At 47.8% G+C, this 17517-nt stretch overlaps 1 protein-coding gene across 1 annotated transcript in view; it reads right to left on the bottom strand.

The window, feature by feature from the left end:
- The window catches only part of LOC134903454 (hippocampus abundant transcript 1 protein-like), a 158153-nt gene that overhangs the window by 25666 nt on the left and 114970 nt on the right, over positions 1–17517 (bottom strand). Inside the window, exon 9 of the mRNA XM_063914467.1 lies at positions 11374–11471. Coding sequence (XP_063770537.1) covers positions 11374–11471 — 98 coding nt within the window. The remainder of the gene's footprint in view (positions 1–11373; positions 11472–17517) is intronic.

Here is a 17517-nt window from a genome sequence, read left to right as displayed (position 1 = left end):
TAGTGCCCCCCTCTCTTTTTTACCCTTTTCTGTAGTGCAGGACTGCAGGGGAGAGTCAGGGAGACGTCCTTCCAGCGGAGCTGTGATGGAAAATGGCGCCAGTGTGCTGAGGAGATAGGCTCCGCCCCCTTCTCGGCGGCCTTTTCTCCCGCTTTTTTTGTGAGTTCTGGCAGGGGTTAAAATACACCCATATAGCCCTGGGGGTTATATGTGGTGTATTTATGCCAGCCAAGGTGTTTTACATTGCTGCTCAGGGCGCCCCCCCCCCTAGCGCCCTGCACCCTCAGTGACCGGAGTGTGAAGTGTGCCTGAGTAACAATGGCGCACAGCTGCAGTGCTGTGCGCTACCTTGTTGAAGACTGATGTCTTCTGCCGCCGATTTTTCCGGACCTCTTCTTGCTTCTGGCTCTGTAAGGGGGCCGGCGGCGCGGCTCTGGGACCGAGCTCCGAGGCTGGGCCTGTGTTCGGTCCCTCTGGAGCTAATGGTGTCCAGTAGCCTAAGAAGCCCAATCCACTCTGCACTCAGGTGAGTTCGCTTCTTCTCCCCTTAGTCCCTCGATGCAGTGAGCCTGTTGCCAGCAGGTCTCACTGAAAATAAAAAACCTAAACTTAAACTTTCACTAAGAAGCTCAGGAGAGCCCCTAGTGTGCACCCTTCTCGGCCGGGCACAAAAATCTAACTGAGGCTTGGAGGAGGGTCATAGGGGGAGGAGCCAGTGCACACCAGGTAGTCCTAAAGCTTTTACTTTTGTGCCCAGTCTCCTGCAGAGCCGCTATTCCCCATGGTCCTTACGGAGTTCCCAGCATCCACTAGGACGTCAGAGAAACATAGTTTGTGTACATTGAGCCATCAGAAAACAAAGGCTTCACTATCTCACTCTCACTCAAAAAAGTCCGTATTTCGGAATATTCCGTATTTCGGAATATTTGGATATGGGATACTCAACCTGTATAATATTTAGCAATAGATTCGCTAAAAGTTGCCATCGTTATAATATTGTCATGCACCAGAAAACAATGTCTATTCAGTACACCGCCAAGTATTGTAGCAGACTTAAGGGCCCCATACACTAGAGCGATAATGCCAGATTTCATCCGATTTCGGGCATTCTCCCGATATATCGGATGAAATCTGGCATTTTGGAGGTGTTTCCGATCCGATCCAATGCGCGGTCCCGTGAGCATCGGATCGGATCCTCCAGATTGAAAGTGCTGCACATTCAATCAGGTCCGACCTGGGGGCATGGATGGGATCGCCCAGGATACATTGCATGCAAAAGGACAGCATACGATGTATCTTGGGCGATCCTGCCCTCCGGGAGGCTGCCGGGGTGATCGCCTGCGACATGTGGACGCATAAGTGTATGGGGCACTTTAGAACAGTCTAGAAACCAAGGAATTTTTCTTTAATAATAATAATTATAATAAAAAAGAGTTATGGTAAAACTTACTTTCGTTAACTCTTTTTCGTCGAGGTCCATGGGACCCGCAGGGTTAACCTTGGGTATAGGCTGATGGAGACCAGGACTGGCACAGAACAATAAAGCTTTGTGAGCCTCCCAGGATGCACTGGGCTTCTCTCCTCTCATCCCCCGCCCCCATGCTCAGGCACTTTAGTTTTAGTTAACAAGCCTAAAGCAGGAGCTGGAGAGAGGAGAAAAGAATCGTACGCACAGAAAATCACACTTTCATAGAGAAGAGAAGGGATCTGGAGACCATAAAGGCAACCAATTGAAGCGTGGTGCATCAGCGTGGGTGCCCTATGGATCCCATAGACCTAGAAGAAGAATAAAAGAGTTAGCAAAGGCAGGTTTTACAATAACTCTTTCTTCTTCAGGGTCCATGGTCTTTACAGGGTTAACCTTGGGATGTCCCAAAGCAGTTGTAATAGGGAGGGAAAGCTCCTAAGCTGAAAGGAGGACTTGGCGGTCAAAGGTTGCATCCTGAGAGACAAAGTATCAAAGGCATAGAACCTAAGACACCTGTGGGAAGAAGACCACGTAGCAGCCTTGTGTAATTGTTCAGCAGATGCTCCATGGCATGCTGCCCACGAAGGGCCCACAGAGCGAGTAGAGTGAGCAGAAACTGTACTTGGAACAGGAAGATCAGCCTGTGCTGTGTGTAAGCCTGTGAGATGGTCATAAGAAGCCAACATGCCAAAGTTTGTTTATTGGCAGGCCAGTCCCGCTTGTGGAATTCATAGAGGATGAATATGGCATCTGTTTACCTAACAGAACTAGTATGGTCCACGTAACTCCTGAGAGCACGGACCACATCCAACGAGGATTCCTCCGAAGAGAGACTAGGTTCTTGGAAGGCCGGTATCAAAATTAGTTTGTTGATATGAAATTTAGACCATACCTTAGGTAGGTATCCACTTTTAGCGAAAGGGACGCTCGGTCCTGGTGGAATATCAGAAATCGGGAGCAACAAGAGAGAGCTCCCAAGTCAGAGACTCTATGGGCTGGTGCAATAGCTAGCAGAAAAAGAGTCTAAGCAGTGAGCCACTTGAGGTCTACCGTTTCCAGTGGTTCAAACTGACCGCGTTGTAAAGCCTGAAGAACCAATGACAGGTCCCAAGGAGCTTTTGGAAGGACGAATGGAGGCAGTATTCGGAGTACCCCCTGAAGGAAGGTACGCACATCGGGTAAGGGAGCCAGTCTCTGCTGGAACCAGACTGACAAGGCTGTGCCCTGGACCTTGAGAGAAGCCAGGCGAAGACGCATGGCTAGGCCTGCCTGCAAGAAGGCTAACAGTCTAGGGATCCTGAGAACTATAGTGTCGTAGTGACGATGAGCAAACCACTTAAAATAGGAGTGCCAAATCGGGTGATAAATGCGAGCCAAGGATGGTTTCCAAGCCAGAAGCATAGTTTGAACCACCTCACTGGAGCCTTTTCCCCTTAGAAGGGATGTCTCAAAAGCCACGTCATCACAGACAGGCGAGGTAGGTCCGGATGGAGGCAGGGCCCTTGGGAGAGCAGGTCTGGATGAAGAGGCAGAGGGAAGGGCTCGTCTATGGAGAGATCTAGTAGAGCTGCGAACCAATGGCATCTGGACCATGCTGGAGCCACCAGTATGATAATGCCGCCGTCCTTTTTAAACTTCCTCAGTATTCTGGGAAGGAGAAACACTGGAGGAAAGAGATAGGCCAGAGGAAAATTCTACAGGACTGTGAGTGCATCCACGAAGCTCGCTTCAAGATCTCATGTCCTGGCCTTGTACACTGGAACCTTGTAGTTGTGTCTGGAGGCCATGAGATAGAAGTCTGAAAGGCTCCATTTCTGCACCAGAATATGAAAGACCTCTGGGTATAGAGACCATTCCCCGTCGTGAATGTCCTGTCGACTAAGAAAGTCCGCTTCCCAGTTGAGGACTCCTGGAATTAATATTTGCGAAGATGGCTGGAAGGTGGAGTTCCACCCAGACAAGAATCTGAGTTACCTCCTGCATCGCTGCCACACTGCGGAGTCTTTGTACAATCTACCAACTGATGCCAACGGGTAAAAGGAGCTGAGCTTATTAGGGGCCGTAAATTTCTTAGTGGAAGTTTTATATGCCTCGTTCATGGCTTCTGAGAAGTGGTCCGAGTGTGGAAACCAGAATATGAAAGACCTCTGGGTATAGAGACCATTCCCTCTCGTGAATGTCCTGTGGACTAAAAGTCCGCTTCCCAGTTGAGGACTCCCGGAATTAATATTTGCGAAGATGGCTGGAAGGTGGAGTTCCACCCAGACAAGAATCTGAGTTACCTCCTGCATCGCTGCCACACTGCGGAGTCTTTGTACAATCTACCAACTGATGCCAACGGGTAAAAGGAGCTGAGCTTATTAGGGGCCGTAAATTTCTTAGTGGAAGTTTTATATGCCTCGTTCATGGCTTCTGAGAAGTGGTCCGAGTGTGGAAACACAGCTATAACTACCTTCTGTTGTTTGCGCAGAGGATATTTAGTAGCAGGGGCTGGTTCAGCATCTTCCATCTGAAGTGAGAATTTGATCGCCCTAATTAATCCAGCCACATGAAATTTAGGTGGGGCCTCCTTATTCCCAGAGGGGGATTCAGCAAATGAAACCTTAGCATGATCAGCAGTAACTGATGATTCTTCCGAATCAGAGAGGGGAGTAGACTGTGAGGAAGACACAGCACGGTTAGATCTAGAGGGTGTGGGTAGTGTACCCTGACCCTGCATCATGCTCTGAAATGCAGCAGAAGAAGCAGCCAAGCTCTGTATCGAGGTACAGAACGAGTTCAACCATGTAGGAGGGACGGGTGGGGCTGCAATTGCCTGATAAAAAGGCTGTAATGACTGTTGGAATCCCATAGGGGGAACCATTGAGGGCTGCAGTGGTTGTGGTATACACATAGGAGGAGCCGTGGGTGGGGTAGTAATATGGTCAGCAATTTTTGTCAGCAATGTAGTGAAAGATGCCCATGGGGGTTCCTGCACAAGTGCTGTGAGGCACCAGACAGGCTGTGGGCAAACAATCATGCGACAATTGCTGAGGTAAAACCTCCAAGTTACATGTTTTACATACCACCAAGGTAGAAGCCCCCGTCTGCTTGGTCATAAATTTGTTAGACATGGCAGATATAAAGTGTACACACACAAATATGGCAATGAACAGCATGTAACAGTAATAGTATGTGACAAAGTGGGCACACAATATACAATATAGAGTACAGAGTGGCAAAATCAACCTAAAACACACCAGTTTTCAAGGGTTATTGAAAGAAAATGGAAAGCAATAACATAGATAGTAAAGAGATGTGAAACATGCAGCAGTACTAGCACAAAAGTCACATACAGTGCAGAATAAACAATTTAACTGCAGTGGGCACTGATATCAAATACCCTGTTCTGTGGAAGAGACTGGTAGGATACAGCGCTTTGTATAACCTGCTATGTGGTAGAGGTATACAGGGAGAGTCAGCCCACTGCTCCTGGAGACCCACAGCGCTCAGGTAATGGCTGCACAGCGTCTCTCTGTGGAGGAGGATGAGGCAGAAGCAGCCCAGGGCAGGGAGACTGCTGTGGAATGGCGCCCTGGACTTGGGGAGTGGCCGCTGGGGAAGCGCTGGCCTTACCTATACTGAATGTCACCACCGGTTCTCCTGCCTGCCTGTGAACCTGCCCTACCTGTCCCTCAATGTGATCAGGTTGCAGTGCTGGGTGCCCCTGTGCGTCTCCTAGTGAAGATGAACGCCAGGGGTCCAACCGAAATCACGCATCCAGTTGTGGTGTCGTGGCCCGGTGGAGGTGTTGGAGTATCAGTGCTGGGATCCTGTGGGACTGCCAGGCACTGACTGCTCAAAAAAAATCATAAAAAAAAAAAATCATCAACGAAAGTTAAAAGCCTGGGCTGCAGTGTGCAGCCCCTTTTCAGTGTGACTGGCTCCTTGCTGGCATGCATGGGGTGGGGTATGAGGGGAGAGGAGACCAGTGCATCCTGGGAGGCTAATAAAGCTTAATTGTTTGGTGCCATTCCTGGTCTTCACAAGCCTATACCCAAGGTTAACCCTGTGGAGATCGTGGACACCGAAGTAGAAAAACAGGATTTTAATTACCTACCGGTAAATCCTTTTCTCGTAGTTCGTAGAGGATACTGGGGTTCCATTTAGTGCCATGGGGTATAGATGGGTCCACTAGGAGCCATGGGCACTTTGATAGTGTGGGCTGGCTCCTCCCTCTATGCCCCTCCTACCAGACTCAGTCTAGGAAACTGTGCCTGAGGAGACGGACATACTTTGGGAGAAGGATATAAAGGATAGTGGTGAGATTCCGAACAAGCACACACAAACCAGAGGAAAGCTATGCTAACCCAACTTTAAACAGGAACAACAACAGCTGAACCAACAATACTTAACCAAGTAACAGTGCAGGAAGAACGAAGCACCGGGCGAGCGCCCAGTATCCTCTACGGACTACGAGAAAAGGATTTACCGTTATTTTCTCTTACGTCCTAGAAAATACTGGGGTTCCATTTAGTACCATGGGGATGTACCAAAGCTCCCAAACCGGGTGGGAGAGGTTCCTGCAGAACTGATTGACCAAACTGAAGGTACTCAGAGGCCAAAGTATCGAACTTGAAAAACTTAGCAAACGTGTTCGAACCAGACTAAGTAGCTGCTCGGCAGAACTGTAAAGCCGAGACACCCCAGGCAGCCGCCCAGGAAAAGCCCACGGCCTAGTAGAATGGGCCTGTACAGATTTTGGAACTGGCAAACCTGACGTGGAATAAGCATGCTGGATAGTGAGCCTGATTCAGCGTGCAATTGTCTGCTTAGAAGTAGGACACCCAATTCTGACCCTCATTCCAAGTTGATCACATGTAGCAACTTTTTGCTACCCGTGCGATCAACTTGATGCCGCCTATGAGGGAGTGTATTTTAGCATAGCAGGGCTGCGATCGCTTGTGCAGCCCTGCTATGCTAAAAAAGTTTCCTGCAAAACAAGACCAGGGTAAGAGTTACTTACCCTGTCTGACTGATCCAGCGACAAAGGTCCCGGGATTGACGTCAGACATCCGCCCTCCACACGCCTGGATCAGCCTGCATTCGCCTCACTGCACCTTGAAAACGGTCAGTTGCCGTCCCAGAACGCCTCCCGCCTGTCAGTCTTCATGCGATCGCCGCTGCAATCACTTTCTGCACTGGCGGCGGCGCTGCCTGGCGATGTCCATCGCTGGATAACAATGCGCGTGCGCATTGCAGGCGCTGTGCAGCCGCAGTCCCGAACCGTTCGCACCGCATCGAAGAACCGCTGCGTGCGAACGCGTCGTAATGACCCCCTTTATTGGGATCCTAGAGAATGAACAGCAAGTCGGATTTCCTGTGACAAGCTGTCCTCTTTACGTATACCTTCAAAGCCCTCACAACATCCAAAGACTTTGCAGTAGCAAAGGTGTCTGTGACAACCGGAACCACAATAGGTTGGTTGATGTGAAACGCAGACACCACTTTAGGAAGAATTGCTGACGAGTTCTGAGTTCAGCTCTGTTCTCATGGAAAATTAAAAAAGGGCTTTTGTGAGACAAAGCCCCCAGCTCCGACACACGTCTTGCTGAAGCCAAGGCTAACAGTGTGACGGTCTTCCACGTAATATATTTTACATCCACTACCTGTAACAGTTCAAACCAGTCCGATTGGAGGAACTGCAGCACCAAATTGAGATCCCAAGGTGCCGTGGGAGGCACAAAGGGGAGGTTGGATGTGCAGAACACCTTTCAAAACGTCTGGACCTTAGGGAGAGAAGCCAATTGTTTTTGAAAGAAAATGGACAAGTCCGAAATCTGGACTTTTATGGAGTCCAGACATAGGCCCACATCCACATCTGCCTGCAGAAAAAGCAGGAAACGTTCCAGATAAAATTCCACCGAAGAATAATTTCTGCTCTCACACCAAGAGACGTATTTCTTCCAAATACGGTGGTAATGTTTAGACGTTACTCCCTTCCTGGATCATAGCCGGGATAACTTTGTTAGAGATCCTTCTTCTGGCTAGACTCAGCCGTTCAACTTCCATGCCATCAAATGTAGCCTCGGTTAGTCCTGATAGACGAACGGGCTCTGTTGCAGAAGAGGTAGAGGCCACAGATCTTCGAGGAGCATCTCCAGAAGGTCCGCATACCAGGCCCTCCTTGGCCAGACGGGAGCAATGAGTATTGCTTGAACCTTTTCCCATTTTATTCTTTTTAGAATTCTTGGGATCAGAGGAAGTGGAGGAAACACATACACCATCTGATAGACCCATGGAGCGTCTACCGCCACTGCCTGTGGGTCTCTCGACCTGGAACAATACCGCTTGAGCATCTTGTTGAGACGAGAGGCCATCATGTCGATTTGTGGATATCTCCATCGACGTGTCAAGCACCTGAACACTTCCGGGTGAAGGCCCCACTCCCCCGGGTGCAGGTCGTGTCTGCTGAGGGAGTCTGCTTCCCAGTTGTCTACTCCTGGAATGAAGACCGCTGACAATGCCACAGTGTCTATTTCTGCCCAGAGGAGAATTCTTGACACCTCTAACATTGCTGCTATGCTTTTCGTTCCGCCACGTCGGTTTATGTACGTCACTGCAAGCACATTGTCCGACTGGACCTGAATGGCCCGATCTTGAAGAAGATAAGAGGCCTGCAGAAGGGCGTTGTATATTGCCCAGAGTTCCAGAATGTTGATTGGAAGGATGACTTCCTGACTTGACCATCTTCCTTGAAACTGCACCCCATGGGTGACTGCTCCCCAACCTCTGAGGTTTGCGTCCATGGTTAACAGGATCCAGTTCTGAATTCTGAACCTCAGATGAGGTGAGAAGTCTGTAGCCACCACAGAAGGGAGATCCTGGCTTTTGGCGACAGACGGATCCTCTGGTGCATGTGAAGATACGATCCGGACCATTTGTCCAACAGATCGAGCTGCAAGGGTCTTGCGTGAAACCTTCCGTATTGAAACACCTCGTAAGAGGCCACCATTTTCCCCAGAAGGCGAATGCATAGATGCACCGATATCCGGGTTGGCTTCAGGACATCCCGAACCATCGACTGGATTACCAATGCCTTTTCCAACGGAAGGAACACTTTCTGCGACTCCGTGTCCAGTATCATTCCCAGGAATGGAAGCCTCCGTGTTGGCTCTAGGTGAGCTTTCGGAAGGTTTAGAATCCACCCATGATCCTGGAGAACTTGGATTGAGAGACCAATGCTGTCCAGCAACCTCTCTCTGGACGGCGCCTTTATTAGAAGATCGTGCAGGTACGGAATTATATTCACTCCCTGTTTGCGGAGTATAAACATCATCTCTGTCATCACTTTGGCGAATACCCTCGGTGCTGTGAAGAGACCAAATGGCAGGGCCTGGAACTGGTAGTGACAGTCCTGCAGTGCAAACTGTAGATAAGCCTGATGAGGCGGCCAGATCGGAATGTGAAGGTACGCATCCTTGATATCCAGAGACACTAGGAATTCCCCCTCCTTCATACCTGAGATCACCGCTCTCAGAGACTCCATCTTGAACTTGAACACTCTTAAGAACGGCTTCAAGGACTTGAGGTTCAGAATCGGCTGTACCGAATCGTCCGGTTTCAGTACTACAAACAAGTTGGAATAGTACCCCTTGTTGTGCAGATGAGGTGGAAATGGAACAATGACTTGAGTCTGTACCAGTTTTTGGATGGCCTGCTGTAAAGTTATACTTGCCTCTTGTGAAGATAAGATTTTAAACCTACCGGTAAATCTTTTTCTCCTAGTCCGTAGAGGATGCTGGGGACTCCGTAAGGACCATGGGGTATAGACGGGCTCCGCAGGAGACATGGGCACTATAAAGAACTTTTAGAATGGGTGTGCACTGGCTCCTCCCTCTATGCCCCTCCTCCAGACCTCAGTTAGTTCCTGTGCCCAGAGGAGACTGGGTGCATTACAGGGAGCTCTCCAGAGTTTCTCTGAAAAAATAATGTTGTTAGGTTTTTTATTTTCAGGAAGTACTGCTAGCAACAGGCTCCCCGCATCGTGGGACTGAGGAGAGAGAAGCAGACCTACTTAAGTGATAGGCTCTTCTTCTTAGGCTACTGGACACCATTAGCTTCAGAGGGAGTCGGAACCCTGGTCTCCCCTCACAGTTCGTCCCGGAGCCGCGCCACCGTCGCCGTCCTCCTCACAGAGCCAGAAGATAGAAGCCGGGTGAGTATAAGAAGAAAAGAAGACTTCAAAGGCGGCAGAAGACTTCAGATCTTCCCTGAGGTAAGCGCTGCGCGCCATTGCTCCCACACACAACACACACGAGCAGGCACTGATGGGTGCAGGGCGCAGGGGGGGGCGCCCTGGGCAGCAATATAAACCTCTAGGACTGGCATATAAGTATATATAGGCTGCGGAGGCAGTAGTTATAAGAATCCCCCGCCAGTTATACGAAATTGAGCGGGACCGAAGCCTGCCGCTGGAGGGGGCGGAGCTTGGTCCCACAACACTAACCAGTGCCATTTTCTCCACAGTGTACTGCAGAGAAGCTGGCTCCCCGGACTCTCCCCTGCTGAACACGGTGACACAGGGCTGAAAAGATGGGGGGGGGGGGGGCACTTGTAAGGCGCAGTGAGTTTATTACACAGTAATTATATATAAAGGCGCTATATTATCTGGGAATTGGTTTCCAGTGTAAGATGGCGCTGGGTGTGTGCTGGCATACTCTCTCTCTGTCTCGCAGATGCCAAGGCCCGTACACACTGGCCGATATATCGGCCTTTCTCTTGAACGCCCGATATATCGCGGGTCCGTCGGCCAGTGTGTACGGCCGATACGTCTGTGAACTCCGTCGTTCACAGACGTATCGCGTCTACCGATATATTCGCGTCTACCGATATATTGGCGCGTCGCTGTGTGTGTACGGCGGTCGGCCGACCGCCCGTACACATGCTGCGGTGGCCGGCGGTGATTGATAGCTGAACTGGGCGGGCGTGTGTACACGCCCACCCAGTTCATGACGTCAGTCCCCGACGGATCGGGCAGTGTGTATGCACAGCACACTGCCCGATCCGTCCATAGATATATCTGCAGATCAATTGATCTGCAGATATATCTTTCTAGTGTGTTCCCACCTTCAGTTAAGTGCATTGTTTAAGTTTGTTTATATTTTGTAACTTATAATTCACAATATTTAGTGTGTTATTTACAAACATATACTAATAATTTTACTGATACATATAATCACTGTATTCAACGGTTTATAATCATTAGACTTACACCTTTCAATCTTTGTATAACAAAAATTTTTAATTGGAGTATTTGTCTGAATGGTTTAATTAACTCCTTGTTATCCAAAGAACCTTTGGTTCAACTGATAACAGGTGCAGATTCAGATTCACACCAAATTAACCACAGATGCAGCTGAATTGTGTACTCCAGATTTATTAGAGAGATCCACCTTTATTCAATGTTGGCGCTGCATCTATGCTACTGCACTGTCCCCATCCATCCACTTGTGAAACTAGCAGTCATCACTATCAGCGTACATTAGCATCAGCTCTATATACCTTCTGCAAGAGATCACTCAGTTCTCTGCGATGCTCACTTTTGCATATCCTGCCATTCTGCCTGCATGCCTTCAGCACACTTATGCTACTTGCAAACTCCCAGTTACATCCACTAAGCTGCAAGCTGAGATATGGCTACGGAGCATGCACAGTGTGAAACAAATTGCAAGATCAGTTTGAAAAAAGAATGCCCACCTATGAATCAGCCTCCTGAAATATGTATGTGCTATCCCCTTTTTTCCAATAGAAGCATCTCATCACTGCAAATAATGACTTCTTCACTTCACATTAATATGCCACACTCTCATCCCGTTCCCTTTCATGTATGTCATACCTACAAACACCACACATCAATAACTCACCCTGCTGGTCTGGATCTGCATTGCGAGACACCACAGCGCTGATAGCTGGGAAGGTAATACTTGACATTGCAGCTACAGCTCCTGCAGCCCACATCATCCTAGTAGAGAAAGAACAGCATTTAGGTAGAAATTTGTCAAACCTTCTAAAGATGACAAGTGGAGGCATTGCCCATAGCAACCAATCACACTCTAGCTACCACTTTCTAGACTGTACTAGATGTATTAAAGCTAGAATCGGATTGGTTGCTATGGGCAACATCTCTCCACTTGACCTCTTTAGACTGGGCATACACTGTTAGATAAAATGTCTGTCAGACTGATTGAAAGCCAGCATATATCTCACAGTGTATGGTCACACAATATCTGCTTTCCTTCGCCTGGGGAGGAAACATTTCCCCATTCCTCCCCTTTGAAGGAACAGCGGTTTTGTCAGGTGGTTGGCTGCAGCAGTGCATACACTGCCCGATGTGGCCGACCAATGATCAAATCAGTAGAGATGAGCGGGTTCGGTTTCTCTGAATCCGAACCCGCCAGAACTTCATGTTTTTTTTCACGGGTCCGAGCGACTCGGATCTTCCCGCCTTGCTCGGTTAACCCGAGCGCGCCCGAACGTCATCATGACGCTGTCGGATTCTCGCGAGGCTCGGATTCTATCGCGAGACTCGGATTCTATATAAGGAGCCGCGCGTCGCCGCCATTTTCACACGTGCATTGAGATTGATAGGGAGAGGACGTGGCTGGCGTCCTCTCCGTTTAGAATTAGAATAGATTAGAGAGACACTTGATTTACTAATTTTGGGGAGCATTAGGAGTACTCAGTAGTGTACAGTGCAGAGTTTTGCTGATAGTGACCAGTGACCACCACTTTTATTTATAATCCGTTCTCTGCCTGAAAAAAGCGATACACAGCACACAGTGACTCAGTCACATACCATATCTGTGTGCACTGCTCAGGCTCAGGCCAGTGTGCTGCATCATCTATTATCTATATATAATATTATATATATCTGTCTGACTGCTCAGCTCACACAGCTTATAATTGTGGGGGAGACTGGGGAGCACTACTGCAGTGCCAGTTATAGGTTATAGCAGGAGCCAGGAGTACATAATATATTATATAGTGAGTGACCACCAGACACACAGTGCAGTTTATTTAATATATCCGTTCTCTGCCTGAAAAAAGCGATACACACAGTGACTCAGTCAGTCACATACCATATCTGTGTGCACTGCTCAGGCTCAGGCCAGTGTGCTGCATCATCTATATATATTAGTGATGAGCGGATTCGGTTTTACTCGGTTTTACTCGGTTTTACTCGGTTCTCAAAACGGCATCTTATTGGCTCACGGATGTCACGTGTTTTGGATAGCCAATAAGATGCCGTTTTGAGAACCGAGTAAAACCGAGTAAAACCGAGTAAAACCGAACCTCGCTCATCACTAATATATATTATATATCTGTCTGACTGCTCAGCTCACACAGCTTATAATTGTGGGGGAGACTGGGGAGCACTACTGCAGTGCCAGTTATAGGTTATAGCAGGAGCCAGGAGTACATAATATTATATTAAAATTAAACAGTGCACACTTTTGCTGCAGGAGTGCCACTGCCAGTGTGACTAGTGACCAGTGACCCGACCACCAGTATATAATATTAGTAGTATACTATCTCTTTATCAACCAGTCTATATTAGCAGCAGACACAGTACAGTGCGGTAGTTCACGGCTGTGGCTACCTCTGTGTCGGCACTCGGCAGCCCGTCCATAATTGTATATACCACCTAACCGTGGTTTTTTTTTCTTTCTTTATACATACATACTAGTTACGAGTATACTATCTCTTTATCAACCAGTCTATATATTAGCAGCAGACACAGTACAGTGCGGTAGTTCACGGCTGTGGCTACCTCTGTGTCGGCACTCGGCAGCCCGTCCATAATTGTATATACCACCTAACCGTGGTTTTTTTTTCTTTCTTTATACATACATACTAGTTACGAGTATACTATCTCTTTATCAACCAGTCTATATATTAGCAGCAGACACAGTACAGTGCGGTAGTTCACGGCTGTGGCTACCTCTGTGTCGGCACTCGGCAGCCCGTCCATAATTGTATATACCACCTAACCGTGGTTTTTTTTTCTTTCTTTATACATACATACTAGTTACGAGTATACTATCTCTTTATCAACCAGTCTATATATTAGCAGCAGACACAGTACAGTGCGGTAGTTCACGGCTGTGGCTACCTCTGTGTCGGCACTCGGCAGCCCGTCCATAATTGTATATACCACCTAACCGTGGTTTTTTTTTCTTTCTTTATACATACATACTAGTTACGAGTATACTATCTCTTTATCAACCAGTCTATATATTAGCAGCAGACACAGTACAGTGCGGTAGTTCACGGCTGTGGCTACCTCTGTGTCGGCACTCGGCAGCCCGTCCATAATTGTATATACCACCTAACCGTGGTTTTTTTTTCTTTCTTTATACATACATACTAGTTACGAGTATACTATCTCTTTATCAACCAGTCTATATATTAGCAGCAGACACAGTACAGTGCGGTAGTTCACGGCTGTGGCTACCTCTGTGTCGGCACTCGGCAGCCCGTCCATAATTGTATATACCACCTAACCGTGTTTTTTTTTTCTTTCTTTATACATACATACTAGTTACGAGTATACTATCTCTTTATCAACCAGTCTATATATTAGCAGCAGACACAGTACAGTGCGGTAGTTCACGGCTGTGGCTACCTCTGTGTCGGCACTCGGCAGCCCGTCCATAATTGTATATACCACCTAACCGTGGTTTTTTCTTCTTTCTTTATACATACATACTAGTTACGAGTATACTATCTCTTTATCAACCAGTCTATATATTAGCAGCAGACACAGTACAGTGCGGTAGTTCACGGCTGTGGCTACCTCTGTGTCGGCACTCGGCAGCCCGTCCATAATTGTATATACCACCTAACCGTGGTTTTTTTTTTCTTTCTTTATACATACATACTAGTTACGAGTATACTATCTCTTTATCAACCAGTCTATATATTAGCAGCAGACACAGTACAGTGCGGTAGTTCACGGCTGTGGCTACCTCTGTGTCGGCACTCGGCAGCCCGTCCATAATTGTATATACCACCTAACCGTGGTTTTTTTTTCTTTCTTTATACATACATACTAGTTACGAGTATACTATCTCTTTATCAACCAGTCTATATATTAGCAGCAGACACAGTACAGTGCGGTAGTTCACGGCTGTGGCTACCTCTGTGTCGGCACTCGGCAGCCCGTCCATAATTGTATATACCACCTAACCGTGGTTTTTTTTTCTTTCTTTATACATACATACTAGTTACGAGTATACTATCTCTTTATCAACCAGTCTATATATTAGCAGCAGACACAGTACAGTGCGGTAGTTCACGGCTGTGGCTACCTCTGTGTCGGCACTCGGCAGCCCGTCCATAATTGTATATACCACCTAACCGTGTTTTTTTTTTCTTTCTTTATACATACATACTAGTTACGAGTATACTATCTCTTTATCAACCAGTCTATATATTAGCAGCAGACACAGTACAGTGCGGTAGTTCACGGCTGTGGCTACCTCTGTGTCGGCACTCGGCAGCCCGTCCATAATTGTATATACCACCTAACCGTGGTTTTTTCTTCTTTCTTTATACATACATACTAGTTACGAGTATACTATCTCTTTATCAACCAGTCTATATATTAGCAGCAGACACAGTACAGTGCGGTAGTTCACGGCTGTGGCTACCTCTGTGTCGGCACTCGGCAGCCCGTCCATAATTGTATATACCACCTAACCGTGGTTTTTTTTTTCTTTCTTTATACATACATACTAGTTACGAGTATACTATCTCTTTATCAACCAGTCTATATATTAGCAGCAGACACAGTACAGTGCGGTAGTTCACGGCTGTGGCTACCTCTGTGTCGGCACTCGGCAGCCCGTCCATAATTGTATATACCACCTAACCGTGGTTTTTTTTTCTTTCTTTATACATACATACTAGTTACGAGTATACTATCTCTTTATCAACCAGTCTATATATTAGCAGCAGACACAGTACAGTGCGGTAGTTCACGGCTGTGGCTACCTCTGTGTCGGCACTCGGCAGCCCGTCCATAATTGTATACTAGTATCCAATCCATCCATCTCCATTGTTTACCTGAGGTGCCTTTTAGTTGTGCCTATTAAAATATGGAGAACAAAAATGTTGAGGTTCCAAAATTAGGGAAAGATCAAGATCCACTTCCACCTCGTGCTGAAGCTGCTGCCACTAGTCATGGCCGAGACGATGAAATGCCAGCAACGTCGTCTGCCAAGGCCGATGCCCAATGGCATAGTACAGAGCATGTCAAAACCAAAACACCAAATATCAGTAAAAAAAGGACTCCAAAACCTAAAATAAAATTGTCGGAGGAGAAGCGTAAACTTGCCAATATGCCATTTACCACACGGAGTGGCAAGGAACGGCTGAGGCCCTGGCCTATGTTCATGGCTAGTGGTTCAGCTTCACATGAGGATGGAAGCACTCAGCCTCTCGCTAGAAAACTGAAAAGACTCAAGCTGGCAAAAGCACCGCAAAGAACTGTGCGTTCTTTGAAATCCCAAATCCACAAGGAGAGTCCAATTGTGTCGGTTGCGATGCCTGACCTTCCCAACACTGGACGTGAAGAGCATGCGCCTTCCACCATTTGCACGCCCCCTGCAAGTGCTGGAAGGAGCACCCGCAGTCCAGTTCCTGATAGTCAGATTGAAGATGTCAGTGTTGAAGTACACCAGGATGAGGAGGATATGGGTGTTGCTGGCGCTGGGGAGGAAATTGACCAGGAGGATTCTGATGGTGAGGTGGTTTGTTTAAGTCAGGCACCCGGGGAGACACCTGTTGTCCGTGGGAGGAATATGGCCGTTGACATGCCAGGTGAAAATACCAAAAAAATCAGCTCTTCGGTGTGGAGGTATTTCACCAGAAATGCGGACAACAGGTGTCAAGCCGTGTGTTCCCTTTGTCAAGCTGTAATAAGTAGGGGTAAGGACGTTAACCACCTCGGAACATCCTCCCTTATACGTCACCTGCAGCGCATTCATAATAAGTCAGTGACAAGTTCAAAAACTTTGGGTGACAGCGGAAGCAGTCCACTGACCAGTAAATCCCTTCCTCTTGTAACCAAGCTCACGCAAACCACCCCACCAACTCCCTCAGTGTCAATTTCCTCCTTCCCCAGGAATGCCAATAGTCCTGCAGGCCATGTCACTGGCAATTCTGACGAGTCCTCTCCTGCCTGGGATTCCTCCGATGCATCCTTGCGTGTAACGCCTACTGCTGCTGGCGCTGCTGTTGTTGCCGCTGGGAGTCGATGGTCATCCCAGAGGGGAAGTCGTAAGCCCACTTGTACTACTTCCAGTAAGCAATTGACTGTTCAACAGTCCTTTGCGAGGAAGATGAAATATCACAGCAGTCATCCTACTGCAAAGCGGATAACTGAGTCCTTGACAACTATGTTGGTGTTAGACGTGCGTCCGGTATCCGCCGTTAGTTCACAGGGAACTAGACAATTTATTGAGGCAGTGTGCCCCCGTTACCAAATACCATCTAGGTTCCACTTCTCTAGGCAGGCGATACCGAGAATGTACACGGACGTCAGAAAAAGACTCACCAGTGTCCTAAAAAATGCAGTTGTACCCAATGTCCACTTAACCACGGACATGTGGACAAGTGGAGCAGGGCAGGGTCAGGACTATATGACTGTGACAGCCCACTGGGTAGATGTATGGACTCCCGCCGCAAGAACAGCAGCGGCGGCACCAGTAGCAGCATCTCGCAAACGCCAACTCTTTCCTAGGCAGGCTACGCTTTGTATCACCGCTTTCCAGAATACGCACACAGCTGAAAACCTCTTACGGCAACTGAGGAAGATCATCGCGGAATGGCTTACCCCAATTGGACTCTCCTGTGGATTTGTGGCATCGGACAACGCCAGCAATATTGTGTGTGCATTAAATATGGGCAAATTCCAGCACGTCCCATGTTTTGCACATACCTTGAATTTGGTGGTGCAGAATTTTTTAAAAAACGACATGGGCGTGCAAGAGATGCTGTCGGTG

This window comes from Pseudophryne corroboree, chromosome 1, assembly GCF_028390025.1.
Source record: "Pseudophryne corroboree isolate aPseCor3 chromosome 1, aPseCor3.hap2, whole genome shotgun sequence".
NCBI lineage: Eukaryota > Metazoa > Chordata > Amphibia > Anura > Myobatrachidae > Pseudophryne > Pseudophryne corroboree.
The sequence above is the reverse complement of the archived record's forward strand: the minus strand, read 5'-3'. Positions and strand labels throughout refer to the sequence as shown.